Source organism: Sorex araneus, chromosome 1 (genome assembly GCF_027595985.1).
Source record: "Sorex araneus isolate mSorAra2 chromosome 1, mSorAra2.pri, whole genome shotgun sequence".
NCBI lineage: Eukaryota > Metazoa > Chordata > Mammalia > Eulipotyphla > Soricidae > Sorex > Sorex araneus.
Genome location: NC_073302.1, coordinates 350,352,895 through 350,377,980, shown reverse-complemented (window position 1 = coordinate 350,377,980; position 25,086 = coordinate 350,352,895). Strand labels below are relative to the sequence as shown.

Genomic DNA, 25,086 nt, shown 5'->3' with positions numbered 1-25,086 from the left:
TCCGCCCTGAGAAAGATGGGAAAGCAGATGTGGCCTTGAGCATGGCCAAGGCGGACGTGAATCAATCCTCCCTTCAGCCTCCTCTCGAGTCCAGCTGCCAGAGCATGGTGGCCCTTCAACTTTTCTCTTGAGGCAGGTCGCCAGAGCATGGTGGCCCTTCGACCCCCTTTCCAGGCTGGCTGCCAGAGCATGGTGGCCCTTCGGCCGCCTGTCAAGGTCAGCTGTAAGGAGATGACTCGCCCTCATGCCAAGTTTCTCCATAGTCATTCCCGTTTACAGGAACTAAGGTAGGGAGTGCCTAGGCCTCCCCAACACTCAGTCCCTGTTTACAGGGACAGAGGTGGGGGCTGTCCAGGCCCGTCCCCAACAAGGAAGAACCAAACTTTAAGTCTGATATATCTCTTACTGTGCTCATACAGAATGACTTTGCTAGAAATACTAGAAGTAAATTTACTTCTAACTATTTAAGTGGATTACGAGCTGAGGAAGGAAGAAAGCGACACACCCTTGTTTGGATCCCACCCTTGAGTAGATTTTCTAGTAATCTGAAGTAATCTCCTTAGATGAGATTTTGTTAATCTCCTGGAGAAGGGGTCTTACCCCTCTTTGTTGATTTGTTAGTGTGTTACCATCCTATGTGATTGCTGTATAAACTAAGACTATAACAGAAGTAGGGAAAAGACATAGAAGCGAGGAAGAAGAGGCAGAGGCAAGACAGAAGCAAGGAGAAGAGTCAGTAGCAGAGAGAAGACATGGAGGCAAGACAGGAGACACAGGAGAAGACTCAGAAGCGGAGAAAGAAGACACAGAGGCAAGAGAGAAGACACAGAAGCAGAGACAGAAAGAGGTCAGAAGGGACCAGAGGACAGACGACAGAGACAAAGACAGAAGATAGAGAGACAGACAGAAGAGAGCACAGTGGCACACACAGAAGCAGAGCACGAGGAGGAACATCCTGATGCCGTCTATACACAGTGGCTTGAGAGCACAGAACATGAGGGGGGGACGCGGGGGGAGAGAGAGCCACCCCAAGAGTCTGCAAACAACACAACACACATCACATCATCACCCCCTTCTGCGCGTGCATCTTTGTGTAATTTTTTACACCTGCCTTTACAATTTTCAAAAGATTTTAAACTTTCATCAGTGCATTTTAGTGAGACCATCTGATCCTGTTTTTCCTTTGTTCAAAGAGTTTGATTACTGATTCAGTCTTCCTACTAGTTATAGATCTACCAGATTTTTATTTCTTTATGACTCAGCCTTAAAAATTTTTCTGCTTCTAGGAATGAATCCATTTTTGGGTCATCAAAGTTAGTAGTATATCATTATTTATAGCAATCTATTATGTTTGGGCTTAGATTTTTTGGATAATAAAGTATATGTAATTCTAATTTACAGCTTGACCCAGAAACAAAAGTACCATCTGATAATTTTACTTAGGGTTTAATTATTATAACGTGAATTTGGTGGGGAGACATAAGTATCTAAAAAATAGCATTTGAGGGCATGTTGTTTTAGGACTCCAGATTTATGCATGAGTCTCAGTGCCAATTACTTACTGTTCACAGCTCCAGCCCTCTCTGCTCTCCTCCCTTTGCTCTAGGTTCTCTCCTAAATAACACTCTAATTTTTTAAATAGCTTCTCTTTTTGTCACCCTGGAAAGTTTGCTTTATTTCATATACCTGGAGCGGAGCGATAGTGAAGCGGGTAGGGCATTTGCCTTACACGTGGCCGACCCGAGTTTGATTCCTCTGCCCCTCTCAGAGAACCTGGCAAGCTACTCAGAGTATCTCGCCTGCATGGCAGAGCCTGGCAAGCTACCTTCAGTTAAGCATTCAAAAACATTTCATATGGAGTTTAGATAGGGTGCCTTTTTATGTGAATTGAGACCACCAGTTTTTCTGCAAGGACCTATCCCTACATGCTTGCATGGACCTTCCTCTTACATGTCAAGAACTGCCCGAGAAGAATTTCTCTGCTTAAAATTTCCCAGGTAACTCGGTGAAGAATAACCTTTACTCTAGGGACAACTTCTTGCACCACAAGGCATTTAGCTATCACCCCAAGAAAATTTTGAAAAAATAACAATTAAGAAGGAAAACTACTGGTGATAAGCAAGGTGAAAGAGAGACTAAGTGGTGACTTGTATCGTTACTACAGATAGAAATGCTAATTTTGTTTCATTTTATGTTATGCCCGTTTTAGGTGATAATTCTAAAGAGAAACAAAATCCAAAAATTGGGAGTGTCTGAACTCAACTTCTGGGTAAGATTCAATATTATTAAACAATTTCTTCAAACACATTTTTTATTTCTGTAAAATGAGTACAGATAATATACTTAAAATCTGAATGACTTATTAGTGTTTAAAAACATCATATACAGCTGCTTGCATAGGCAGGATATAATCTATTGAAACATCTTCAACTAATCTACAAGAAATTTGTGCTTTCTTTCAGCACTGCTTTAGTAGTAGGCTGCTTGAGTTCGGCCTCTGCTCACTTGGCAGACCACTGTTCTCACTGTTCTCTTTCCCTTCTCTTATCTGGTACTGATACCTCAGTGACCAGGTCGACCACGGGCTACTCTACTGTTTGCTGCTACTTACTGGCGCTCCTACACTGTGGTGCTTATGACGGTTTGGGTTGTGGTGCTTGCCAGGGTCAGTGTGGTGCTCCCCTGGCTCATTGTGGACCGTGCCCTGCCCACATTGCTCACGCCTCTTCTAAGCTGTGGTGTCTGCCATGGGTCTCCCCCTGTGGCGGGATGGTCTCATACTTCCTGCAGTACAGTCAGATCTAGCCCAGAGCCCTGGGGGCCACAGATTGCCGGGCTCCTGGGATTGCGCTAGTTTCATAAGAAAGGTGTTAGCAACTGAACTCACAGCCTCACGTTTGCAAAGCGAGTGCTATGATCACTGAAACAAATCTTCTCCCCCCTGCCTTACTGCTTTTTAAATATTTCTGTTTGCCTTGAGTTTGTCTTTTTAGATTTGTTATCAACTCAAAAGTACTACTTGAAATTCTTTCCCCACTTTATCATGTTCTTTTCTCTGCATTTATCATCTTTCTTCCTACTTCTAACTCTATACTCATTTTTGTCCTTTTAACTTTTCCCCTACAATTTCCTAGCTATTTCTACAACTCAGCCACTACCCAGTATCTGTTTGACTTTGTCCAAAAAGAGGCTCATGTTATTTTGATGTTTGTGTATTACATTTCCAACATTTCCAAGTAAAATATATTATGTAGTAACTGCAGTTATTCTCATAATGTCAGAAAGACAATATTCAATATGTTTTTATGTCTTTAATGTAATTCTATTTAATATAAACATAACCATATTATAGAACTTTGATTAAATATTATAAATTTATAACGTAAACTTGGAAAAGTTTTCTAGAAAAAACTATATTTCTACCAAGCTATAGAAGAACAAAGTGAAATAAATCACTGATTTCTTATGACTGGAGACATTTTTCTGTTTCTATTATTAAAATATAGTTACTTGTATATTTATTAAGTGCTGACCAATATATGATGTTAACATCAGAAAAACTGAATAATGGTCTTTTTAAACTAATTAAACTCAGAAATCAGTGGAAAATTAAATTATCCATTTAATACTCAAAACTTGCAAGAATGTTAAATTTTTAATTACAAAGTAGAAAATTGGTAACAAATAGATTACTCTACAGAGACACTTAGACAATTTTTTTAATACTCTGCTCAGAGGAAACTTCATTCTAAATATTTTTAGTTTTAGACTAGGACGAATAAAAATTTAAAGATTTCAGAGATGGGCAAGGGGCATAGCTCAAAGGTGTGGAACATATACCTTTCATATATGTTGAAGATAAGGCCATAAGTTTGATACCTGCCAGCTCCTGGTCCCCTGTACACAGCTGTTTCTGACTCTGTTGGCCCCAAAAGACATAGAAGAAATAATTAGTCAGAATTTCCAACCTGATAACCGGGATTTCCCTTTGGAGACCCTGCCCATCCTGCCCAGCGTGGAGGAGCTCTGCTATCATCCCCCTGCCCGCCCCCCCCCCCCCGCCCTTGGTCTGGGGCTCAGAAGCTCCCAGCCCGGCCTTGCTGTTCTTAGTCACCTCTTTGCACCGCCCTGACCCCCGCCTCTTCCCCAGGTTGTTGGGGGCATGTCCTCACTTTAGGGGGCATGGTATCAAAAGGGGGCGCGGGGAGCGGTTATTTCTCCCATTCCATACATCGCGCTTTGGGCACAATCAGTATAACCTATTCCTATGAAGAATACCCTGGTCATCTTAGTCACTATATGCTAATAGTCAACTAACCTAGCCTATCCTAATTTCACAAAAACTATCAGTGAACACATCAAGCAGCACAAAAAGTCCTTTGTAAAGAGACCATAGCCCCATGTCTTCAATTGAGGCCCTCACAAGCTAAAGAAGAGCGCCTGACAGTAAAGCCCATAACAACATGAAGAAACAGCAAAAATCCCCACCGCCAGGAGAGATGGAAGAGAGGATCTCAGAAACCTCAACAGGGACTTCCCAGAAATACAACGTCCTCTTAGATAAAGAATTCAGAGAGGAAATCATGAAGATGATTGATGAACTCAAAGCAATTATGGAACGAACATCCAATAAATTAAGTGAGGTTATGGAAGCAGCATTGGAACGGTCCACCAAGATAATCCAGGAAGAAATGACAGCAGAAATTTCAAAGCTACGAACAGAAGTGACACAATTGAAAGAATCTGTAGATGAAATAAAAAACTCAGTAGGAGCCCTCAATAGTAGAATGGCTACAGCCGAAGACAGAATCAGTGAGCTTGAAGTTGTAGAAAGCATATAGGCAACAACAAATAATGGCAAAAGACCTCAAAATGGCACTAGAGTGAAGTACAGTCCTAGGGGATGACCTCAAGAGAAACAACATAAGAATCATTGGAGTACCAGAAGCACAGGGAACCAATCCCAATGAGAAAAAAAAAAACACAAAGACATCATTTCTAAGAAATTCCCAGAGCTAGAGAATGCGGGCATCCAGATACAAGGAGTCTAAAGGGTGCCAGCTAAAAGGGACCCAAATAAAAAATCCCCAAGGCATATCATAGAATTATGGATGCCGTGGATAGAGACACAATACTGCAAGCAGCAAGATCAAAGAAGGAAATCATGTACAAAGGAGCACCCCTTAGATTCACAGCAGACCTATCAGAAGAAACTTTCCAAGCCCAAAGACAATGGTGGGATATACTAAAAAACTTAATGAAATTAATGCCTCACCAAGAATACTGTACCCAGCTAAATTCTCAGCTAAACTTGAAGGAACCATACACTATTTTATGGAGAAACAAAAGCTCAGGAACTTCATAGACTCAAGACCAAACTTAAAAGAAGGACTCAAAGGGCTACTATAAGACAAGGAAAAACCCTACAAGAACAATAAACCCTATGGAAAGATGGCACAAAATCCCATGACAATAATTGCTCTTAATGTTAACGGTCTAAATGCACCAATCAAGAGGCACAGAGTGGCAAAATGGATTCAGAAACTAAACCCAACTTTCTGCTGCCTACAAGAAACACATCTGAATAATCAGAACAAACACAGACTCAAAATCAAAGGATGGAAAACAATCCTGCAAGCAAACAGCTCCCTCAAAAAAAATTTAAAAAGTGGGGGTGGCCATACTAGTATGCGATAGCATAGATTTCAGGCTGAAAAAGATCAGAAGGGACAGCGAAGGTCATTTTCTATTCATCAAGGGATATGTACAACAGGAGGAAATCACACTCTTAAACGTATAAGCATCTAATGAACGACCAGCTAAATACTTAAAAGAACTCCTAACAGAATTTAAAGGGGACATAACTAGCATCACGATAGTAGATGGAGACTTCAACACTGCCTTATCACCTCTGGATAGGTCGACAAGAAAAACACTCAGCAAGGAAACGATGGCTCTGAAGGAAGAAATAGAGGAGACAGGGCTAATAGACCTATACAGGGCTATACGCCCCCAAAACAAAGAATACACATTCTTTTCCAGCACACACGGAACATTTTCCAAAATAGACCACGTTCTGGGCCACAAATTATACCTTAATAGAATTGGGAAGATAGAAGTTGTTTCAACTATCTTTTCAGACCATTATGCACTGAAGATGGAAGTTAATCACACCCAGATGCAGAGAGCCAAATTAAACATCTGGAAATTAAACAACTCACTGTTGAAGAATGAGTGGGTCATGAAGGAAATCAAGGAAGAAATCAAAAAATACCTCGAAACAAATGAGAATGAAGACACAAGTTACCAGAACCTATGGGACGCAGCTAAAACTGTGTTAAGGGGAAAATTTATAGCTCTGCAAGCTTTCCTCAGAAAGGAAGTAAGGGCCTATATAGATAGCTTGACTTTGCAGTTCAAGATCTTAGAAGAGGACCAGCAAAAGGAACCCAAACCAGATCGAAGGAAAGAAAAAATAAAACTTAGAGCAGAAATTAACGATATGGAAACCCGAAAAACAATCCGAAAGATCAATGAAACAAAGAGCTGGTTCTTCGAGAAAATAAATAAGATTTATAAACCGCTAACAAGACTCACAAAGAGAGAGAGAACCCTAATGAACTGAATCAGAAATGAAAAGGGGGACATCACAACAGAAACCAAGGAGATTCAAAGGATCATCAGAGACTACTTTGAAAGTCTGTATGCCATGAAACCAGAGAACCTAAAAGAAATGGACGAATTCCTTGATTCCTACAATCTCCCAAGACTGAACCAAGAAGACGTGAAATACCTGAATAGGCCCATAAATATCAAGGAAATTGAAACTGTAATCAAAAGTCTCCCCAAAAACAAAAGCCCAGGTCCAGACGGATTTACTGGCGAATTCTTCCAAACATTTAAAGAAGACTTGTTGCCAGTTCTCCTCAAGCTTTTCCAGGAAATTGAAAAGACAGGAACCCTCCCTCACAGTTTCTATGAGGCACATATCTCCCTAATACCAAAAGCAAACAAAGACACCACTAACAAAGAAAACTATAGACCAATATCCCTGATGAACACTGATGCAAAGATCCTCAACAAAATACTAGCAAATAGAATCCAACAACTCATCAAAAAGTTCATACACCAAACCAAGTGGGATTCATCCCGGGGATGCAAGGATGGTTTAACATTCAGAAATCAATCAACATAATCCATCATATCAATGAAAATAGAGATAAAAACCATATGATCATATCAATAGATGCAGAGAAAGCATTTGACAAGATCCAACATCCGTTCATGATGAAAACTCTCACCCAAATGGGGTTTGGAGGAACTTTCCTCAAGATAGTCAAAGCCATCTACCACGAACCCATGGCAAGCATTATCATCAGTGGGGAAAAACTAAGGGCCTTTCCTCTAAGATCAGGGACAAGACAAGGATACCCACTCTCACCACTTCTCTTTAATATAGTACTGAAAGTACTAGCAATAGCCATTAGGCAAGAAAAATATATTAAGGGAATTCAGATGGGGAAGGAAGAAATCAAACTCTCTATTCGCAGATGATATGATACTATATCTAGAGAAGCCTAAAAGCTCTACTAAGAAACTCTTAGAAACAATTGACCTGTACAGTAATGTCGCAGGCTATAAAATCAATGCACAAAAATCCATGGCCTTCCTATATGCAAACAATGAGTCAGAGGAAAGGGACATGAAAAAAGCAATCCCATTCACATTCTTGCCCCAGAAAATCAAATACCTCGGAATCAGCTTAACTAAAGAAGTAAAGGACCTCTACCAAGAAAACTATAAAAGTGTACTCCATGAAATAAAAGAGGACATGAGGAAATGGAAACATATCCCCTGCTCATGGATAGGAAGAATAAACATTGTCAAAATGGCAATACTCCCCAAAGCATTATACAGATTTAATGTGATCCCTATAATGATACCCATGACATTCTTCAAAGAAATGGATCAAGCATTCCTGAAATTCATATGGAACAACAAACGCCCACGGATAGCTAAAACAATTCTTGGGGAAAAAATGATGGGAGCATCACCCTCCTTAATCTTAAACTTTACTACAAAGCGGTAACAATTAAAACAGCATGGTACTGGAACAAGGGCAGAGTTCGCAGACCAATGGAACAGAGTGGAATATCCCTACACACAACCCCAAATGTATGATCATCTAATCATTGATAAGGGCAAGAAATGTGAAATGGAGCAAGAAAAGCCTCTTTAACAAATAGTGCTGGCATAACTGGACAACCACATGCAAAAGAATGGGCTTAGACCTCGACCTGACACCATGCACAAAAATCAGATCAAAATGGATTAAAGACCTCAACATCAGACCACAATCCATAAGGTATATCGAAGACAATGTCGGCAAAGCCCTTCACGATATTGAAGCTAAAGGTATCTTCAAAAATGACATAGAACTTAGCAATCAAGTAGAAACAGAGATAAACAAATGGGACTATATTAAACTCAGAAGCTTCTGCACCGCAAAAGTCACAGTGAGGAAAATACAAAGACAATCTACAGAATGGGAAAGGATATTTGCACAATAACCATCAGATAAGGGGTTGATATCAATGGATATAAAGCACTAGTTGAACTCTACAAGAAGAAAACTTCCAACCCCATCAGAAAATGGGGCGAAGAAATGAACAGAAACTTTTCCAAGGAAGAGATAGGAATGGCTAAAAGGTACATGAAAAAATGCTCTGTATCACTAATCATCAGGGAGATGCAGATCAAAACAACCATGAGATACCACCTCACACCACAGAGAATGGCACACATCCAAAAGTACAAAAGCAACCGCTGTTGGAAAGGATGTGGGGAGAAAGGGACCCTTCTACACTGCTGGTAGAAATGCCGACTGGTTCAGCCCCTTTGGAAAACAATATGGACGCTTCTCAAAAAATTAGAAATTGAGCTTCCATTTTATCCAGCAATACCACTTCTGGGAATATATCCTGTAGAAACAAAAAAGGTATAGTCGAAATGACATCTACACTTATATGTTCATCGCGGCACTATTTACAATAGCCAGAATCTGGAAAATTCTGGCTACTCAAAAAGTAAAGGTAGAAATTTAAGTGGGTGTTTATATTGATAGGGAAATATAAATATATTTATATTTTAAAATATAAATATTTAGAAATAAATATATATTATATTAATATTTGAATTAACTATATAATACATCTATATAATATTAAAATTTTATAATATGTTAAATTTTATAATATTTAACTTTATAACTATACTAACTATATAATTATATTAACTATTATATTAATAGTTTAATAAACATTAACTTCTGGTACTCTGGTAGCTTGTGTCTTCATTCTCATTTGTTTCGAGGTATTTTTTGATTTCTTCCTTGATTTCCTTTGTGACCCACTCATTCTTCAACAGTGAGTTGTTTAATTTCCAGGTGTTTGATTTGGCCCTCCACGTCTGTGTGTGATTAACTTCCATCTTCATTTATAAACATAAAGTTTATATTTATGTTTATAAAACACCCATGTAATTTTTAATTGTTACCGCTTTGTGGTAAAGTTTAAGGTTGGAGAGGGTGATGCCTCCCATCATTTACTTATACATTTATTAAAATAAAGCCCAACTTTAGTTCTCGAGTGTCCAAGAACAGATTAGTGGTTCAATTCTGGTATAGAAACTCTGGTACATCTATACAATGGAACACTATGCAGCTGTTAGAAAAGATGAACTCATGAACTTTGCATATAAGTGGATCAACATGGAAAGTATCATGCTAAGCGAAATGAGCCAGAAAGAGAGGGACAGACATAGAAAGATTGCACTCATCTGTGGAATATAAAATAACAGAGTAGGAGACTAATACCCAAGAATAGTAGTATATAATACCAGGAGGTTGGCTCCATAGCTTGGAAGCTGGCCTCACATGCTGGGGGAAAGGCATCCCAGATAGAGAAGGGAACACCAAGTAAAATGTGATTGGAGATCCCGTGCAGGAAGGGAGATGCGTGCTGAAAGTGGACTAGTGACTGAACATGATGGCCACTCAATACCCCTATTGCAAACCACAACACCCAAAAGGAGAGAGAGAGAACAAATTGGAATGCCCTGCCACAGAGGCAGGGTGGGGTGTCGGGATGGGATTGGGGGTGGAAGTGATGCTGGGTTCATTGGTGGTGGAGAATCGACACTGGTGGAGGGATGGGATCTTTTACATTGCATGAGGGAAAAACAAGCATGAAAATGTGTGAATCTGTAACTGTACCCTCACTGTAACTCACTAATTAAAAAATATAAAAATAATTAAATAAATAAAATTTAAAAATTGCAGAAAATAAATAAATTTTCACCAATTTAAAAAATGAGTGTTGGAAAAAGAAAAAAAAAAAGAATTTCCAACCTGAAGAGCAGGATGGAAGACCTGGTTCAAGAGTTTGAAAGTGTACCATCCATAGTATTGGGTGAATATCCTTTCCTATTCTGTAGACTATCTTTGTATTTTGTTCACTGTTTCTTTTGAGGTACAGAGGCTTCTTAGTTTAAGATAGTCCCATTTGTTTTTCTCTACTTCTACTTATTTGATCAGTGGCATTTCATCTTTTTTTTTTTAATTTAAATTTTATTGAATCACCATGTGGAGGGTTACATAGTTCTCAGGATTATGTCAGTTATACAATACTCAAACACCCTTCCCTTCACCCGTGCCCATATTCCATCACCAACCACCCCATTATACCTCCCGCCCCCCCAATCCCCGCCCTTGTAAGTGATAAGTTTCACTTCGTTTACGCTTTATCTTGGTTACAGTCCATGTTTCTACACATAACTCACTATTGTTGCTAGGGTTTCCCCCCAAAAAAGAAAAGACAGTCCCACTGTCAAGGAAGCATTTGATGGCTCTCCATTGCTGAGAATGTAGAGATATTAAGTCCCGCTGTTTGTTACATTACTTTTCTATTTTTTTCCCCCCTCGTCCCGCGCCACCGAGATCACGCCTGTTTAGTAATCACCACGCTGCCTGACAAAGGGAAAACAAACCAAAAAAGATGGTTATTTCCCGTCATCAGCCGGCATGGGGCTCTGGCTTAGTTGATAGTCTGGTAGAATGTCTGCAAGCAGTTTCTGGAACCAAAAGTAATATGCTGGTATCGGCCCCGGCTTGAGATTCCACCAGTGTCCCGCTGTTCCAAGTACATAATAATTTATTCCCTTGTATCCCATTCCCACGCCACCAGGTCCGTGTCAGCTTAATGGACACCATACTATGGTTAACGCCACGCCGAGTTTCTTCCCGAGAAAGAAGGATATTTCTTCTCAGCCGGCGTGGGGATATGGCTTAGTTCAGTCTATAGAGATGGCTACCACTTTGGTAGCCTTCAATATTTCAGCAAAAGACTTACTATTCTTGTTAGGATTTCCCACCAAAGTCCGACCCATTAAAAGGGAACCATTTCATATTGGTGATGATTAAATGACAATAGGTTGCGCGGCCATGGCAGCGGCCTCGCGGCTTTGAATTTCTGTATAAAGTCCAGGGAAAGTACAGCCAGAAATTACACGTCGCTACAAACTTTAACCCTATTATGGTCCCCCCAAAGTCCAACCCATTACAAAGGAACCATTTCATATTGCTGATGATTAGATGACATTAGGCTGCCGCGGCCGCACGGTTTTGGGTTTCTATATAAAGTCCAGGGAAAATTCTGCCTAAAATTCTATCGCTACAATCTTTTACCCTTCAACAAAAAACTTAGTACTATTGTTTGGAGTTTCCCCCCACGTTAAGCCCTGCCAAAAAGGAACATTTACACATTGCTGACAATCAAGAGATAGCAGCCGCGCGGTTTTGGATTTCTATATGAAGTCCAGGGAAAATTCTTTTGGTAATTGCATCACTCGCTGGCAGCACCTGGGCCAGAAGCTCCGAGCACACAGTTTGGAGGCCGGAAAGGAGCGTCCCCACATGGCTCTGTGCTTAAATGTCGGCCGCCGGCACAGGGCGGATCCGGAAGTCCCGCCCATCGGCTTTCCCGGGCTTCCTGTAGAGTCTAAAAACCGGCTATTGCCTTGCTGCGTTCAAAAAGAAAGAGTTGAGAGAGAAAAGACCATACCCTGTCGGCAGCGCCTGGGCCAGAAGCTCTGAGCACACAGTTTGGAGGCATTTTGGGGGCGCCGCTCGTGTCCAAAGTGGTTCAGTTGCCTCCGGGGTCGATCTCGCGCGGGGCCGGAAAGGCGGCATTTCATCTTTGAAGATACATTTAGCTTCAATGTCGTGGAGGGTCTTGCTGACCTTTTCTTCAATGTACCTTATAGATTCTGGTCTGATGTTGAGATCTTTAATCCATTTTGTTCATGGTGTTAGGTAGAGGTCTGAGCCCATTTTTTTTCATGTATCTGTCCAGTTTTGCCAGCATCATTTGTTAAAGAGGCTTTCCTTGCTCCACATATATTTCTTGTTCCCTTATAAAATAATTAGATGATCATATATTTGTGTGTGTAAGGATATTCAACCCTGTTCCATTGGTCTGCAGATTTTTGTTCCAATAGCATGGTGTTTTAATTATTACTGCTTTGTAGTACAGTTTGAAGTTGGGGAAGGTGATGCCTCCCATCTTCTTTTTCCCCCCAGAATTGCATTAGCTATTCATGGGGGCTTATTGTTCCATTTGAATTTCAGGAGTGTTTGATCAATTTTTTTTGAAGAATGTCATGAGTATCCTTATAGGGATCACATTGAATCTTAAATTGACTTTTGTGTGAGGATTCAACTTTAGTTTGGATTTTGGATTTCAACTTTATATTTGGATTCAACTTTAGTTTCTTACATATGGTTATCAAATTTTTCTATAACCATTTTTGAAAAGGCTATCTTTACTCCATTTTATGTTTTCAGTTTATCAAAAATTAACTGCCGACATGTATGGGATTTTGTCAAAGGGTATTCAAGTCTGAACCATTAATCAGAGGGTTTGTCCTTGTTCTAGTACCATGCAGTTTCGATCACTATATCTTTATAATGCAGTTTCAATTTAGACAATGAAATACCTCTCAGTTCTTATTTTTAGAACGGTTTGGTTATTTGTGTTTTTTTTTCTAATTCCGTACAAACTCTATTAATTGATTTTTCTAGATCCTGGAAGAATGTCGTCTGAATTTGGGTGGGGATTGCACTGAATCTATATAGTAGCTTAGGTAGGGTAGTCATTTTAATAATATTGATTCTTCCAATCCGGAAGAATGGGATATTTTTCCACTTCCTAAGGTCTTCCTCTGTCTTTCTTAAGTGATTAAAAGTGATCATGATATAGATCTCTTTTAAAGATGCTTTTAGCTTCAATGTCTTGGAGAGTTCTGCGTACATTTTCCTTTATGTACTTTATAGATTCATGTCTGACATTTAGGTCTTTAATCACTTTGATCTGACTTTTGTGCCTGGCACTAGACAGAGGTCAGAGTTCATTTTTTTGCAAGTAGCTACCCAGTTTTCCCAGCACCACTTGTTGAAGAGGCTTTCCTTGTTCCACTTTGCATTTCTTGCTCCTTTGTCAAAGATTAAGTAGCCATGTATTTGGGGTTCTGTGACAGGATGTTCAACTCTGTTCCATTGGTCTGCAGGTCTGTTTCTAGCCCAGTACCATGCTTTTTAAATTACTACTGCTTTGTAATAGAGTTTGAAGTTGGGGAAGTTGATGCCACCCATCTTCTTTTTCCCAAGGATTGCTTTACCTATTCGTGGGGGTTTATTGTTCCATATGAATTTCAGGTGTGTTTTGTCTATTTCTTTGAAAAATGTCATGGATATCCTGATAGGGACCGCATTAAATTTGTATAGTGCTTTGGGCAATATTGCCATTTTTATCATGTTAATTCTTCCTATCCATGAGCAAGGGATGTTTCTCCATTTCCTAGTGTCCTCTTTTATTTCTTGAAGTAGTGTTTTGTAATTTTCCTTGTATAGGTCCTTCACCTCTTTGGTTAAGCTGATTCCAAGGTACTTGATTTTATGAGGTACTATTGAGAACGGGATTGTTTTTTTAATGTCTCTTTCTTCTCTTTCATTATTTGTATATAAGAAAGCCATGGATTTTGGGGTATTAATTTTGTAGCCTGCCACTATACTATATCGACCTATTGTTTCTAGGAGCTTTTCTGTAGAGTCTTTAGGGTTTTCCAAGTATAGTATCATATCGTATGCAAATAGTGATAACTTGACCTCTTCCTTTCCTATCTGTATGTCCTTATGTCTTTTTCTGTCCTTATGTCTTTTTCATAACTGCTATGGCCAGGATTTCCAGTACTGTATTGAATAGGAGTGGCGAAAGTGGGAAACCTTGTCTTGTGCCTGATCTTAGAGGGAAGGCTTTTAGTTTTTCTCCATTGAGAATGATACTTGCTGTGGGCTTGTGGTAGATGGCTTTGACTTTATTGAGGGAAGTCCTTTGATGCCCATTTTGCTGAGAGTTTTCATCATAAACAGGTGCTGGATCTTGTCAAATGCTTTCTCTGCATCTATTGATATAATCATATGGTTTTTATTATTTCCTTTATTGATATGATGAATTATGTTGATTGACTTGCAAATGTTAAACCATCCTTGCATACCCGGGATGAATCCTACTTGGTCATGGTGTATGATCTTTTTGATCTACCACATCTTTCGTTAAACTGACTCCTAGATACTTGATGTTTTTGGGTATGTTTTAAATGGAGAGACTCCTTGATTGCTGCCTCCTCTGAGTCACTATCTATTAGAATGTGATGGATTTTTGTGTATTGACTTTGTAGTCAGCCACTTTTCTGTATTGGTTTATTGGGGGGGAGGTTGTGAACTGTTTAGAATCATCTATGTATATTATCATGTCATCTGTAAATAATGATAGTTTGGGTTCTTCTTTTCCAAATTGAATCCCCATAATTTGTTTTTCTTGCCTGGTTGCTGTAGCAAAGACTTCAATACCATGTTAAATAGAACTGGAGAGAGTGGACATCCCTGCCTTGCACCTGATCTCAGGGAATTCTTTCAGTTTTTCACCGTTTAATATGACACTGTCTTAGGCTAGTTATAAATGGCTGTTATAATCTTGAGGAAGGTCCCTCCCGCACCTATTTTGTTGGAGTTTTTTTTATTATGCATGGATGTTGGATCTTTTTCAAAGGTTTTTCTGCATCAGTTGATATGATCATGATGTTTATCTTTCCTTTTATTAATGTGGTATATTATGTTAATTGATTTGTATATGTTGAATCATCCTTACAACCCTGGGATTAATCCCACTTTATCAGTGTTATGATTTTTGTGATATGCAGTTGGATTCAGTTAGCTAAGATTTTGTTAAGGATTTTTGCATCAATGGTCCTCGGGGGAGGGCTGGAGCGATAGCACAGCGTGTAGGGCGCTTGCCTTGCATGCGGCCGACCCGGGTTCGATTCCCAGCATCCCATATGTTCCCCTGAGCACCACCAGGAGTGATTCCTGAGTGCAGATCCAGAAGTAGCCCCTGTGCATCGCCAGGTGTGACCCAAAAAGAAAAAAAATAATCCCCAGGGAGTTTGGTTCAAAATTTTCTTTTCTGGGAGTGTCTATCTGCATTGGGTATTAGTGCATATTAGTTTTATAAAAGATGTTAGAACGAATTTCTGTGTCTTTGCTATTTTGGAAAAGCTTAAGAGTATAGGCAGTTTATCTTCTTTGAAGGTTTGATAGAACTTAATGGTGAATCCATCTGGACTGGGACATTTGTTCGTAGAGAGATTCTTAATTACTGTTTTAATTTCCGTACTTGTGATTGGCTTGTGTAGGCTACTTCCTCTTTGTTTAGCTTTGGGAGATTACATGACTCTAGTAATCTACCCATTTCTCCTAGATTCTTCAGTTAAGAGCATAAAGTTGTTCATAGTAACCTCTAATTATATTTTGAATTTCTGAAGGATCTGTTGTATTTTATCCCCTTTCATCTCTGATCTGATTTATTTAAATGCTTTCTTATTTTTCTATGAATCTAGCTAAAGGTTTATAATTCTTGTTTATTTTTTCAAATAACTATCTCGAGTTCATTGGTTCTTTGAATTGCTTTCTTGGTTTTTATTTTATTATTTCCCTCCTTTTGCTACTTTTTGATATTTTGGAAGAGCTTAAGGAGTAAGAGAGGATTATTTTTGTTTGTTTGTTGTTCTCCAGATTTTTGAGTTGTGTGTTCAGGTTGTTGCTTTAGGAATTTTCTTCTTTCTTAATGTAGGTCTGCATTGCTATGAATTTCCCCCTTAGTACAGCTTTTGCTATGTCCCATAGATTCTGGTAGCTTGTGTCTTCATTCTCATTGGTTTCAAGGGATTTTTAAATTTCTTTCTTAATTTCAGTTTTGATCTGATTATTGTTGAATGGTGTTTTATTTAGCTTCCAAGTGTTGGAAATTTTCCCCATCTTTCATTCAGTGATTAATTTCTACTTTCATGTTTTTGTGGTCTGAGAAGGTACTTATATAATTTCGATGTTTGTAAAATTATGTATATTTGAATTGTGACTTAATATGTGATCTCTCCTGAAAAATGGTCCGTGTACATTGGGGAAGAATGTATATTCTTGTTTAGGGGAATGTAAAGCCTGTATATGTCCAATAATTCCAGTTCTTTCAGTTCCTCATTTAGGGTTTTTGTCTCTTTACTGATGTTCTGTCTAGTTGATTTGTCTAGTGGGGAAAGTGGTGTACTGACATCTCCCACTGCTGTTGTGTTTCAGTCAATGCATTTCTTTATGTTTGTGAGCAGAAACTATAAACTTTGGTGAGCTTTCTTTGAGTATGTAGATGTCAGTGATAGTATTTCTTGATCTGTTGTTACCTTCACCAATAGGTAGTATCCATCATTGTCCTTAATTACTTTCTTTATGTTGGATAAAATTTGGATGATATAAGTATGACTGCCCCAGCTTTTTTTTGTCTTTCATTGGCTTGTACGATTGTTTTCTATCCTTTCACTCTATGTCTGTATTTGTCCTGAGAGGTGAGATCTGTTTCTTTATAGGCAGCAAAAGGAACAGTTATTTTCCTGTCCATCCAGCTACTCTATTCCTTTTATAGGAAAGTTTAGTCCATTGACAGTAAGATAAATTATTGACATAAAGGGCTGTGTTATGTGTATGTGTGTATGTGTGTGTCAACATTCATTTTCAGTAATTCTTGCAGGATTGCTTCAAATTCTGCCAGCTCTTGTTTGTCTGACAAGGTCCTTATCTCTCGTGCAGTCTAAATGATAGCTTCGCAGGGTAGTGGACTCTAGGCTAGAAGTTTTTTCAGTCAGTGCTTTGAATATATCACTCTACTCTTTCCTAGCTTGTAAGATGTCATCTGGAAAGTCTTTTGTGATTCTTATGTTGTTTCTAATAAATCTGAGGGTTTTCTTCTCTTTTGCTGCTTTAGTCTTTGTGTTTTGATTTTACCATTTTTATTACTGTATCTTGGACTTTTTTGTTTGAGAAACCTTACATTCTCTTTCATTTTTTTACTTTTTTTTTCACTTTGTTATTTGCGATGGCTAGTGTTTAGTCTTCAGTATCACTGATCAGGTTCTCTGCATGTTGAATTCTGTTGCTGTGACTTGCTACTGTCCTTTAATTTCATTTGTATGAACTCTTTGATACTCTGGATCAGTTCCTCTGAAAGTTGATTGAATATTTTCCCCAGTCATTGCTTCAATGATTATTCAATGGCCATTATATGGAATGTTGATTTCAGTGAAGCTTGAGTGTTTATTGGAGGGTTTATTTGCCTGTCCCTGTCAGAGCAGGTGAAATCTTTTGTTTTACTATTGTTCCTAAGGATTTGTAAGCACTCCAATTTGAGTTTAAGATGCCAGATATTTGAGATCTGACCTATTTTTTTATTTTTCAGCAAGCAGTAATCTTTATAATATAGTAGTCTAACAATACATGTGCATTTAGGATATTACTTCACTAGTTGTGCATTTCAGTCTCTAATATGTTTGTACAGTGTTAAAATAGACAAATTTGAGGAACTATAGAAAACCGAAGATCCCTGAAGTTGGAGGGGTGGGGGCTTCATGGGAGCAGAGGACTAAGAAAGGGGGTGCAGATGACTCAAGAACTGTGGAGCAGGATGTGGGCTGGAGCTCTGACACACCTGGATAATGAAGGGGCAAGTATTTCCTATTTTGTGTTTTTTTTTTTAGATTTTTGAGTCAAGGATTTACTTCACTTAAAATTTATATTTTATTAATATACATCATGTATTTCCTTCTGCATATTGCTTTAAATGTCTTCCTTAATTTATACTGTGTAGTGCTGTCATGGTTTTTTAAATAAATTATTTAAGGAGGCACAGGGATCTAATACTAGCATAAGGATCTTGAATATGTGAAGACATGAGTTTGTTTCCTATTGTTACCCACATATACCAACATGATCTTGGTAGGTGTTTAAGATCCCTTTTGTGATATTGTGATCTCCATGCACTATAGTCAGTAGATGTGTAAACACTGTTGCTCATGTGTGTGGCCTGTAATGAGCCCTGAAGCTGAATCAAGCCCATTCTGCAGGCAGGAGAATGGCCCCTGGAGAATATCTCATTGTGGTAAGCTCCCTCATGCCCCCAGCTACCTTTCAGAGCATATGCGAGCACCACAGCTCAAATTGCATCTCTGTGAGCACATGTGAAAGCCCCAGCTAGCAGTGTGTGACATCATTCCCCCAACAGGACCACAACAGCGTGTAAGCACTGTGATCAAGTGCTTGCCACCCCCAGGCATCACAAAATAAAACAACAAAAACTCAGGGAGAGTGAAAACTACGTCTGTGCTACCTTCTCACTTAACACTTATAGGGGCCAGACAGTACAGGGGCAGAGTCTCTTGCCCCCTCACCTGGCTGTCTTCATTGGGGCCCATCGGAGGGGGTGGGTTTCAGTTTCCCTCCCCCCCCCAAGCAGAGCCCCCACAGCTGAAGACCTCTGGAGCACAGCCACAGCCATGCTCAAGGACCCTCTCCACATGTTCGGACAAGCTTCACGCATGAAGGAACTGGCAGAGGAACCCAGGTGTGTGGCACCTGGGGCTGGGATCTCCAAGCATGCTCGGATTGGGACTGGGCCTCTTCTACCCAGATCCCCCATTTTTCAGTAGCTAGGCGGTCACACCCAGGGACTGCCCTCAATGCTTTGTAATCCCACCAATGGCTAACAACCAGAGACTATAAGACCAAGCTCCCAGAAGCCACATCTTATAGCCTAGTTCTCCCTCTAGGAGTACCTGGCAAGCTACCGAGAGTTTCGTGCCCACATGGGAGAGCCATGCAAACTCCCCGTGGTGTATTCATATGCCAAACCCAGTAACTATGATGGGTCTCATTTCCTTGACCATGAAATAACCTCCAATGCAGCACCATTGGGAAGGACGAGTAAAGAGAAGCTGCTAAAATCTCCAGGCTAGGACAAATGGAGACGTTACTGAGACCACTCGAGAAATTTGACGATCAATGGGATGATGATGATGATGAGGGGCCAGACAGATATACCATGGGTGGATAAGGCACTTGACTTGCAAGCATCCAATTCTAGTTTGACCCCAGCACCACATGTGGTCTACCAGCACCAGTAGAAGTGATTCTCGAAACACAGAGCCAGGAGTAAGCCCTGAGCACCACTAGATATTGCCTCCTGCACCCAAAAAACAGACCTAATAAAGAAGCATAGTATTTCCAGGAAAAGGCTGTTTGGTTATTATTATAAATTTATAATTTAACCATTTCATGGTTACAGAGTATTATTTTTTAATCTCATGACATTATTAGATGCTTTCTGAGAAAATGATAATTTTTGTGAATAATTCATATGTGATGGATATTTCTCAAAAAAAACTAGAAATTGAGCTCTCATTTGATTCAGCAGTACCACTTCTGGGAATATATCCTGGAGATGCAAAAAAGTACGGCAGAAATGACATCTGCACTTGTATATTTACAGCAGCACTATTTACAATAGTCAGAATCTGGAAACAACCCAAGTGCCCAAGAACGGATGACTGGTTAACGAAATTTTGGTATACCTACACAATTGAATACTATGCAGCTGTTAGAAAAAATGAAATCATGAAATTTGAATATAAGTGGATCAACATGTAGAGTATCATGCTAAGTGAAATGAATCAGAAAGAGAGGGACATAAAATGATGGAATATAAGATAACATAATATGAGACCAACACATAAGGTCAGTAGAGATAAGGGTCAGGAGGATCGCTCCACAGCTTGGAAGCAGATCTCATGTGCTAGGGGAAAAGGTAGCTGAGATGAAGAAGGGAGAATTAAGTAAATGATGGTTGGAGGGATCGCTCAGGATAGTAGATGCGTGCTGAAAGTAGACTGAACCATACATGATGGCCGATTGGTACCTGTATTGCAAACCATAACACCCAAAAGGACAGAGAAAGTAAAAGGGAATGTCCCTGCCACAGAGATGGGGATAGGAAAGGTGGGGGTGGGGGGAGGGATATTTGGAACATTGTGGGTGGAGAATGGGCACTGGTGGAGGGATGGGTACTCGAACATTGTTTGACTGGAACACAATCATGAAAGTTTGTAAGTCTGTAACTGTCTCACGGTGATTCATTAAAACAAAAAAAATTCAAAAAATATTCCATACATGTGCTGGATATGGGTGAATTCTTTAATATCAAAATCCTAATATTCATATCATAATCAATATACTTATTCACAAGATTTTCATTTTAATATTTTTGCATTTCACATTGTATATATTATATGCCCCTATCCATCTTGTATTGAAAAGTGTATTTAACATTTTTATTAGTAGTTTGTTTTTTTCCTTGTATTTCTAGTAGCTTATGCATTATAAAGATAGTTGCAGTTCATAGATACGCCTACCTTCACAATAAATGTAAAAATATTTTTGTTTCATATTGTTTTATTTTAATGTTCAAAGTATCTAATCGGCTTATTGTTTTGAAACTGATATTAGGAATATGAACCTATGGTTTTTTGCTTTCCTGGTACACGTTGGCTACTTGCATCCTCAGTCTTTCTGGATCTGTCTTTATATGCCTTCTCTTACCATGTAGGTCAGGTTTTGCTTAGTGAAATAATTTGAAGACACTTGCTAGATATTTTATGTATATTCAGATTTACTTTATATCTCCCCATATTTCATATTAAGCTTCAGTTGTGACTTATTTTTATATTAAAGAACACTTACCTCATTAAATGTTGTATGTTTGAAGCTGTCTTTTCTAACATCATTATACCTGTGTGGTAGATTCACTGTATCACTGTCATCCAGTTGTTCATCAATTTGCTTGAGCAGGCACCAGTAACATCTCCATTCGTCCCAGCCCTGAGATTTTAGCAGCCTCTCCTTACTCATCTTTCCCAATGATTGGAGGCTCTTTCAGGGTCAGGGAAATGAGACTGTTATTGTTACTGTATTTGCATATTGAATACGCCACGGGGATCTTGCCAGGCACTTCCATGCACGTGTGGTAGATTAACTGAATATAAAGTCTAGTTTATACTTCCTTAGAATATAAAGTCTAGTTTATACTTCCTTAGAATTTTTGAAAATGCTTCAAAAATATATGTTAAGAAACATATAAATGTTGTTTTATATGTTTCTTAAAAGTAATTCAAATGTTAATCACACCCTCTTGCCTTATAATTCATATAGCCTGTGTTTGCAGATCTGGGGGTATTTTTCATTTTCGACACTTCTACTAGAACATGGCCTAGGGGCTGGAGTGATAGCACAGCAGGTAGGGCGTTTGCTTGCACGCGCTGACCTGGGTTCAATTCCCAGCATCCCATATGGTCCCCTGAGTGCAGAGCCAGGAGTGACCCCTGAGCATTGTTGGATGTGACCCAAAAAGGAAAAATAAAAAAGAACATGGCCTAGATGAATGTTGTGTACCAGATCAGCTTTGCCAGGGCTCACACGAGTTCTTTCCAGGTGTACACTCAGGTTGTCTGAAATAAAGAAGAAACTTTTTGTGAAATATGGTTTGGTCTCAAATTATATTTCTTGTCTTTTGTAGTGCTTTCTCTGAATCATTCACTTCTTTGTTTAATCTTATTGTCATTCTTGTAGTTTTGTTGCCTTCAAGACAGTAAACAAATTTTACTTGTTTTGTTTTGGGTTTGGGGTCACAGCCTGCTGTGCTCAGGGCTTAATCCTGACCCTGCACTCAGGGATCAATCCTGGTAGGCTTAGGGGACTATGTGCTAGGGATCGAACCCAGTTTGCTATGTGCAAGCCAAGTGCCTACCTGCTGTATTATCTCGCTGGCCCCATTAAATAGAACTTAAAAAAATTTCCTTTTGATTTTGGGTATGTAGAACAATAATGTGATATATTTTATAGCAAAGTCGCAATTTTAATCCCTTGCCTTTAAACTTTAAAAGTTTCTAAATTATTACTTTTACTTTTAAACATTACTAGTAATATACTTCACATGATGAAAAATTCCATATGTCATTTATTAGCATAGTTAAATGCTTTAAATGGGTAGTTTATCATTTTTGATAAATTATTTGTGTCATTTTTTCTTTTTTTTTTTTTTAGCTAATTCAAGGTTTTGCATGGTTGGGTGGAACAATCATTTTGAAATTCCTGACATCTAAAATCTTAGGTGTTTCAGATCATGTAAGTACTTTCTAATTAAAGTATAAAGTTCTTATAAATGTACATAGGCAGCTGTATAAAACATCTGTTCTGTTTTTCATTTTATATTAAGTGCTTTCTTCATGATACCAAAGCTAGTTATTTGGCCAGGTAGGTACTAAAATTCTGAAATTCTGTCATCTTCTCAACAAACTAAGGAAAATGTAGAAGTCATTGTTGACTTCATCTTGTAGTCAATGGTCATCCAGTTGCTCATCGATTTGCTCAAGCGGGCACCAGTAACGTCTCCATCATGAGACTTGTTGTTACTGTTTTTGGCATATGGAATACGCCACAAGTAGCTTGCCAGGCTCTGCCATCTAGGCAGGATACTCTTGGTAGCTTGCCAGGTTCTCTGAGAAGGACAGAGGAATTGAACTCGGATCAGCCGCGTGCAAAGCAAATACCCTACCCGCTGTGCTATTGCTCCAGCCCAACCTTGTAGAAGAAAAAATTAATAATTTATTGTTTTCATTTAATATATATATTTAAAATTTGTTGAAATAATATCATTCACATTGCTGATAATAACATATGAGCAACCTGTACTCATCTTGGAAATAAAAAACTCTTACTCCCCCGATTTAGTTTTATTTACTCATAAGTGTTGACTTTATGTGTACATGTGTGTGTGTGTGTGTGTGTGTGTGTGTTTTGAGAGGCACCTCCCAAGAAGGCTCCCCGCAGTGTATTTCAGCTGGCTGGCCCATTCTCTGCACAAGGGCCCTCAGAGGAAGGATTGTTTGGGTCTTGTGGTACTGGGGGAAGGTCATATGGCACAGAGAATCAAGCCTGGGTTGGACGTATGCTAGGCATACACCTAACTGCCGCATGACACCCCAGCCCCTGATTTCATGTTTTTAAGCTCTGCTTGTAATGTGAAAAGATATGTTGAAAAGATGGGCTGCTCATCTCCGTGGTTATGTCTGAAACTCTGCTTTAGGGTACAGAAAACAATGCATGGATTTACTTTTGAATTTTAGCAGTTTTTGTTAAAATACAGGCATACATGAATATACCATACAACAACCTATTATCCAATTCTGTTAAATGCTGAAATTAAGCTTTAGAAAAGTTATTATAATATATATAGTATTATCCAGTGCAGAGAAGCCCTTCCCCACCCCCTGCCCGCAGCCTTTCAGGGCTCGTCCTGATGCCCCCACCCCCGCCTGGCACCTTTCAGCCGCCGCCATCGTTTTCTGACCGCTCCCCAATCTGCTGGTTAGGGGTGTGTCCTCACCTGGGGGGCGTGGCCTCAAAAGTGGGCGTGGCCTATTTCCGGAGCACAGGCCGCTTACACGGCTGCAGTTGTTTTTTTAACATTCCCTGAATTGTGTTTTGGCCACAATTGTTAGAACCCACTCCTCTGAAGAATTCCCTGGTCATCTTAGTCACTATATGTTAATAGTCAACTAACCTAGCCTATCCTAATTTCACCAAAACTGTCAGTGAACACATCAAGTTGCACATAAAAGTCCTTTGTAAAAAGAGCATAGCCCCACATCTTCAGTTGAGGCCCCTCCCAAGCTAAGGAGAGCACTGGATAGTAAAGCCCATAACAACATGAAGAAACAGCGAAAATCCCCACCACCAGGAGAGATCCAACAAAATATCTCACTAACCTGAGAAGCGACTTCCCAGAAATACAACCTCCTCTCGGATAAAGAATTCAGAGAAAAAAATGTGAGGATGGTTCACGAACTCAAAGCAACTATGGAATGAACTTCCAATAAAATAAGGGAGGATATGGATGCAGCATTGGGACGCTGCACCAAGATAATCCAGGAAGAAATGACAGCAGAAATTTCAAAGCTACGAACAGAAGTCACACAACTAAAAGAATCAATAGATGAAATAAAAAACTCGGTAGGAGCCCTCAATAGTAGAATGACTACAGCCGAAGACAGAATCAGTGAGCTTGAAGATGAGCTGCACAAAGCATATAGGGAACAACAAATAATGGCAAAAGATCTCAAAATCTTTTTTTTTTGAGTCATCCCCTAGGACTCAAGATCTAGAGCCAATTAGAGTCCTAGGGGATGACCTCAGGAGAAACAACATAAGAATCATGGAAGTGCCAGAACCACATGGAACCGATCCCAATGAAAAAAACACCATGAAAGACATCATTGCTAAAAAATTCCCAGAGCTAGAGAATGCGGACATCCAGATCCAAGGAGTCTGAAGGGTGCCAGCTAAAAGGGACCCAAATAAAAAATCCCCAAGGCATATCATAGAATGATGGATGCCATGGATAGAGACACAATACTGCAAGCAGCAAAATCAAAGAAGGAAATCATGTACAAAGGAGCACCCCTTAGATTCACAGCAGACCTATCATAAGAAACTCTCCAAGCGCGAAGACAATGGTGGAATATAGTGAAAAAACTTAATGAAAT

At 39.3% G+C, this 25,086-nt stretch overlaps 1 protein-coding gene across 1 annotated transcript in view; it reads left to right on the top strand.

The window, feature by feature from the left end:
- The window catches only part of DPY19L2 (dpy-19 like 2), a 151,234-nt gene that overhangs the window by 81,201 nt on the left and 44,947 nt on the right, over nt 1–25,086 (top strand). The window contains exons 12-13 of the mRNA XM_055128523.1: nt 2,210–2,269; nt 22,586–22,666. Coding sequence (XP_054984498.1) covers nt 2,210–2,269; nt 22,586–22,666 — 141 coding nt within the window. The remainder of the gene's footprint in view (nt 1–2,209; nt 2,270–22,585; nt 22,667–25,086) is intronic.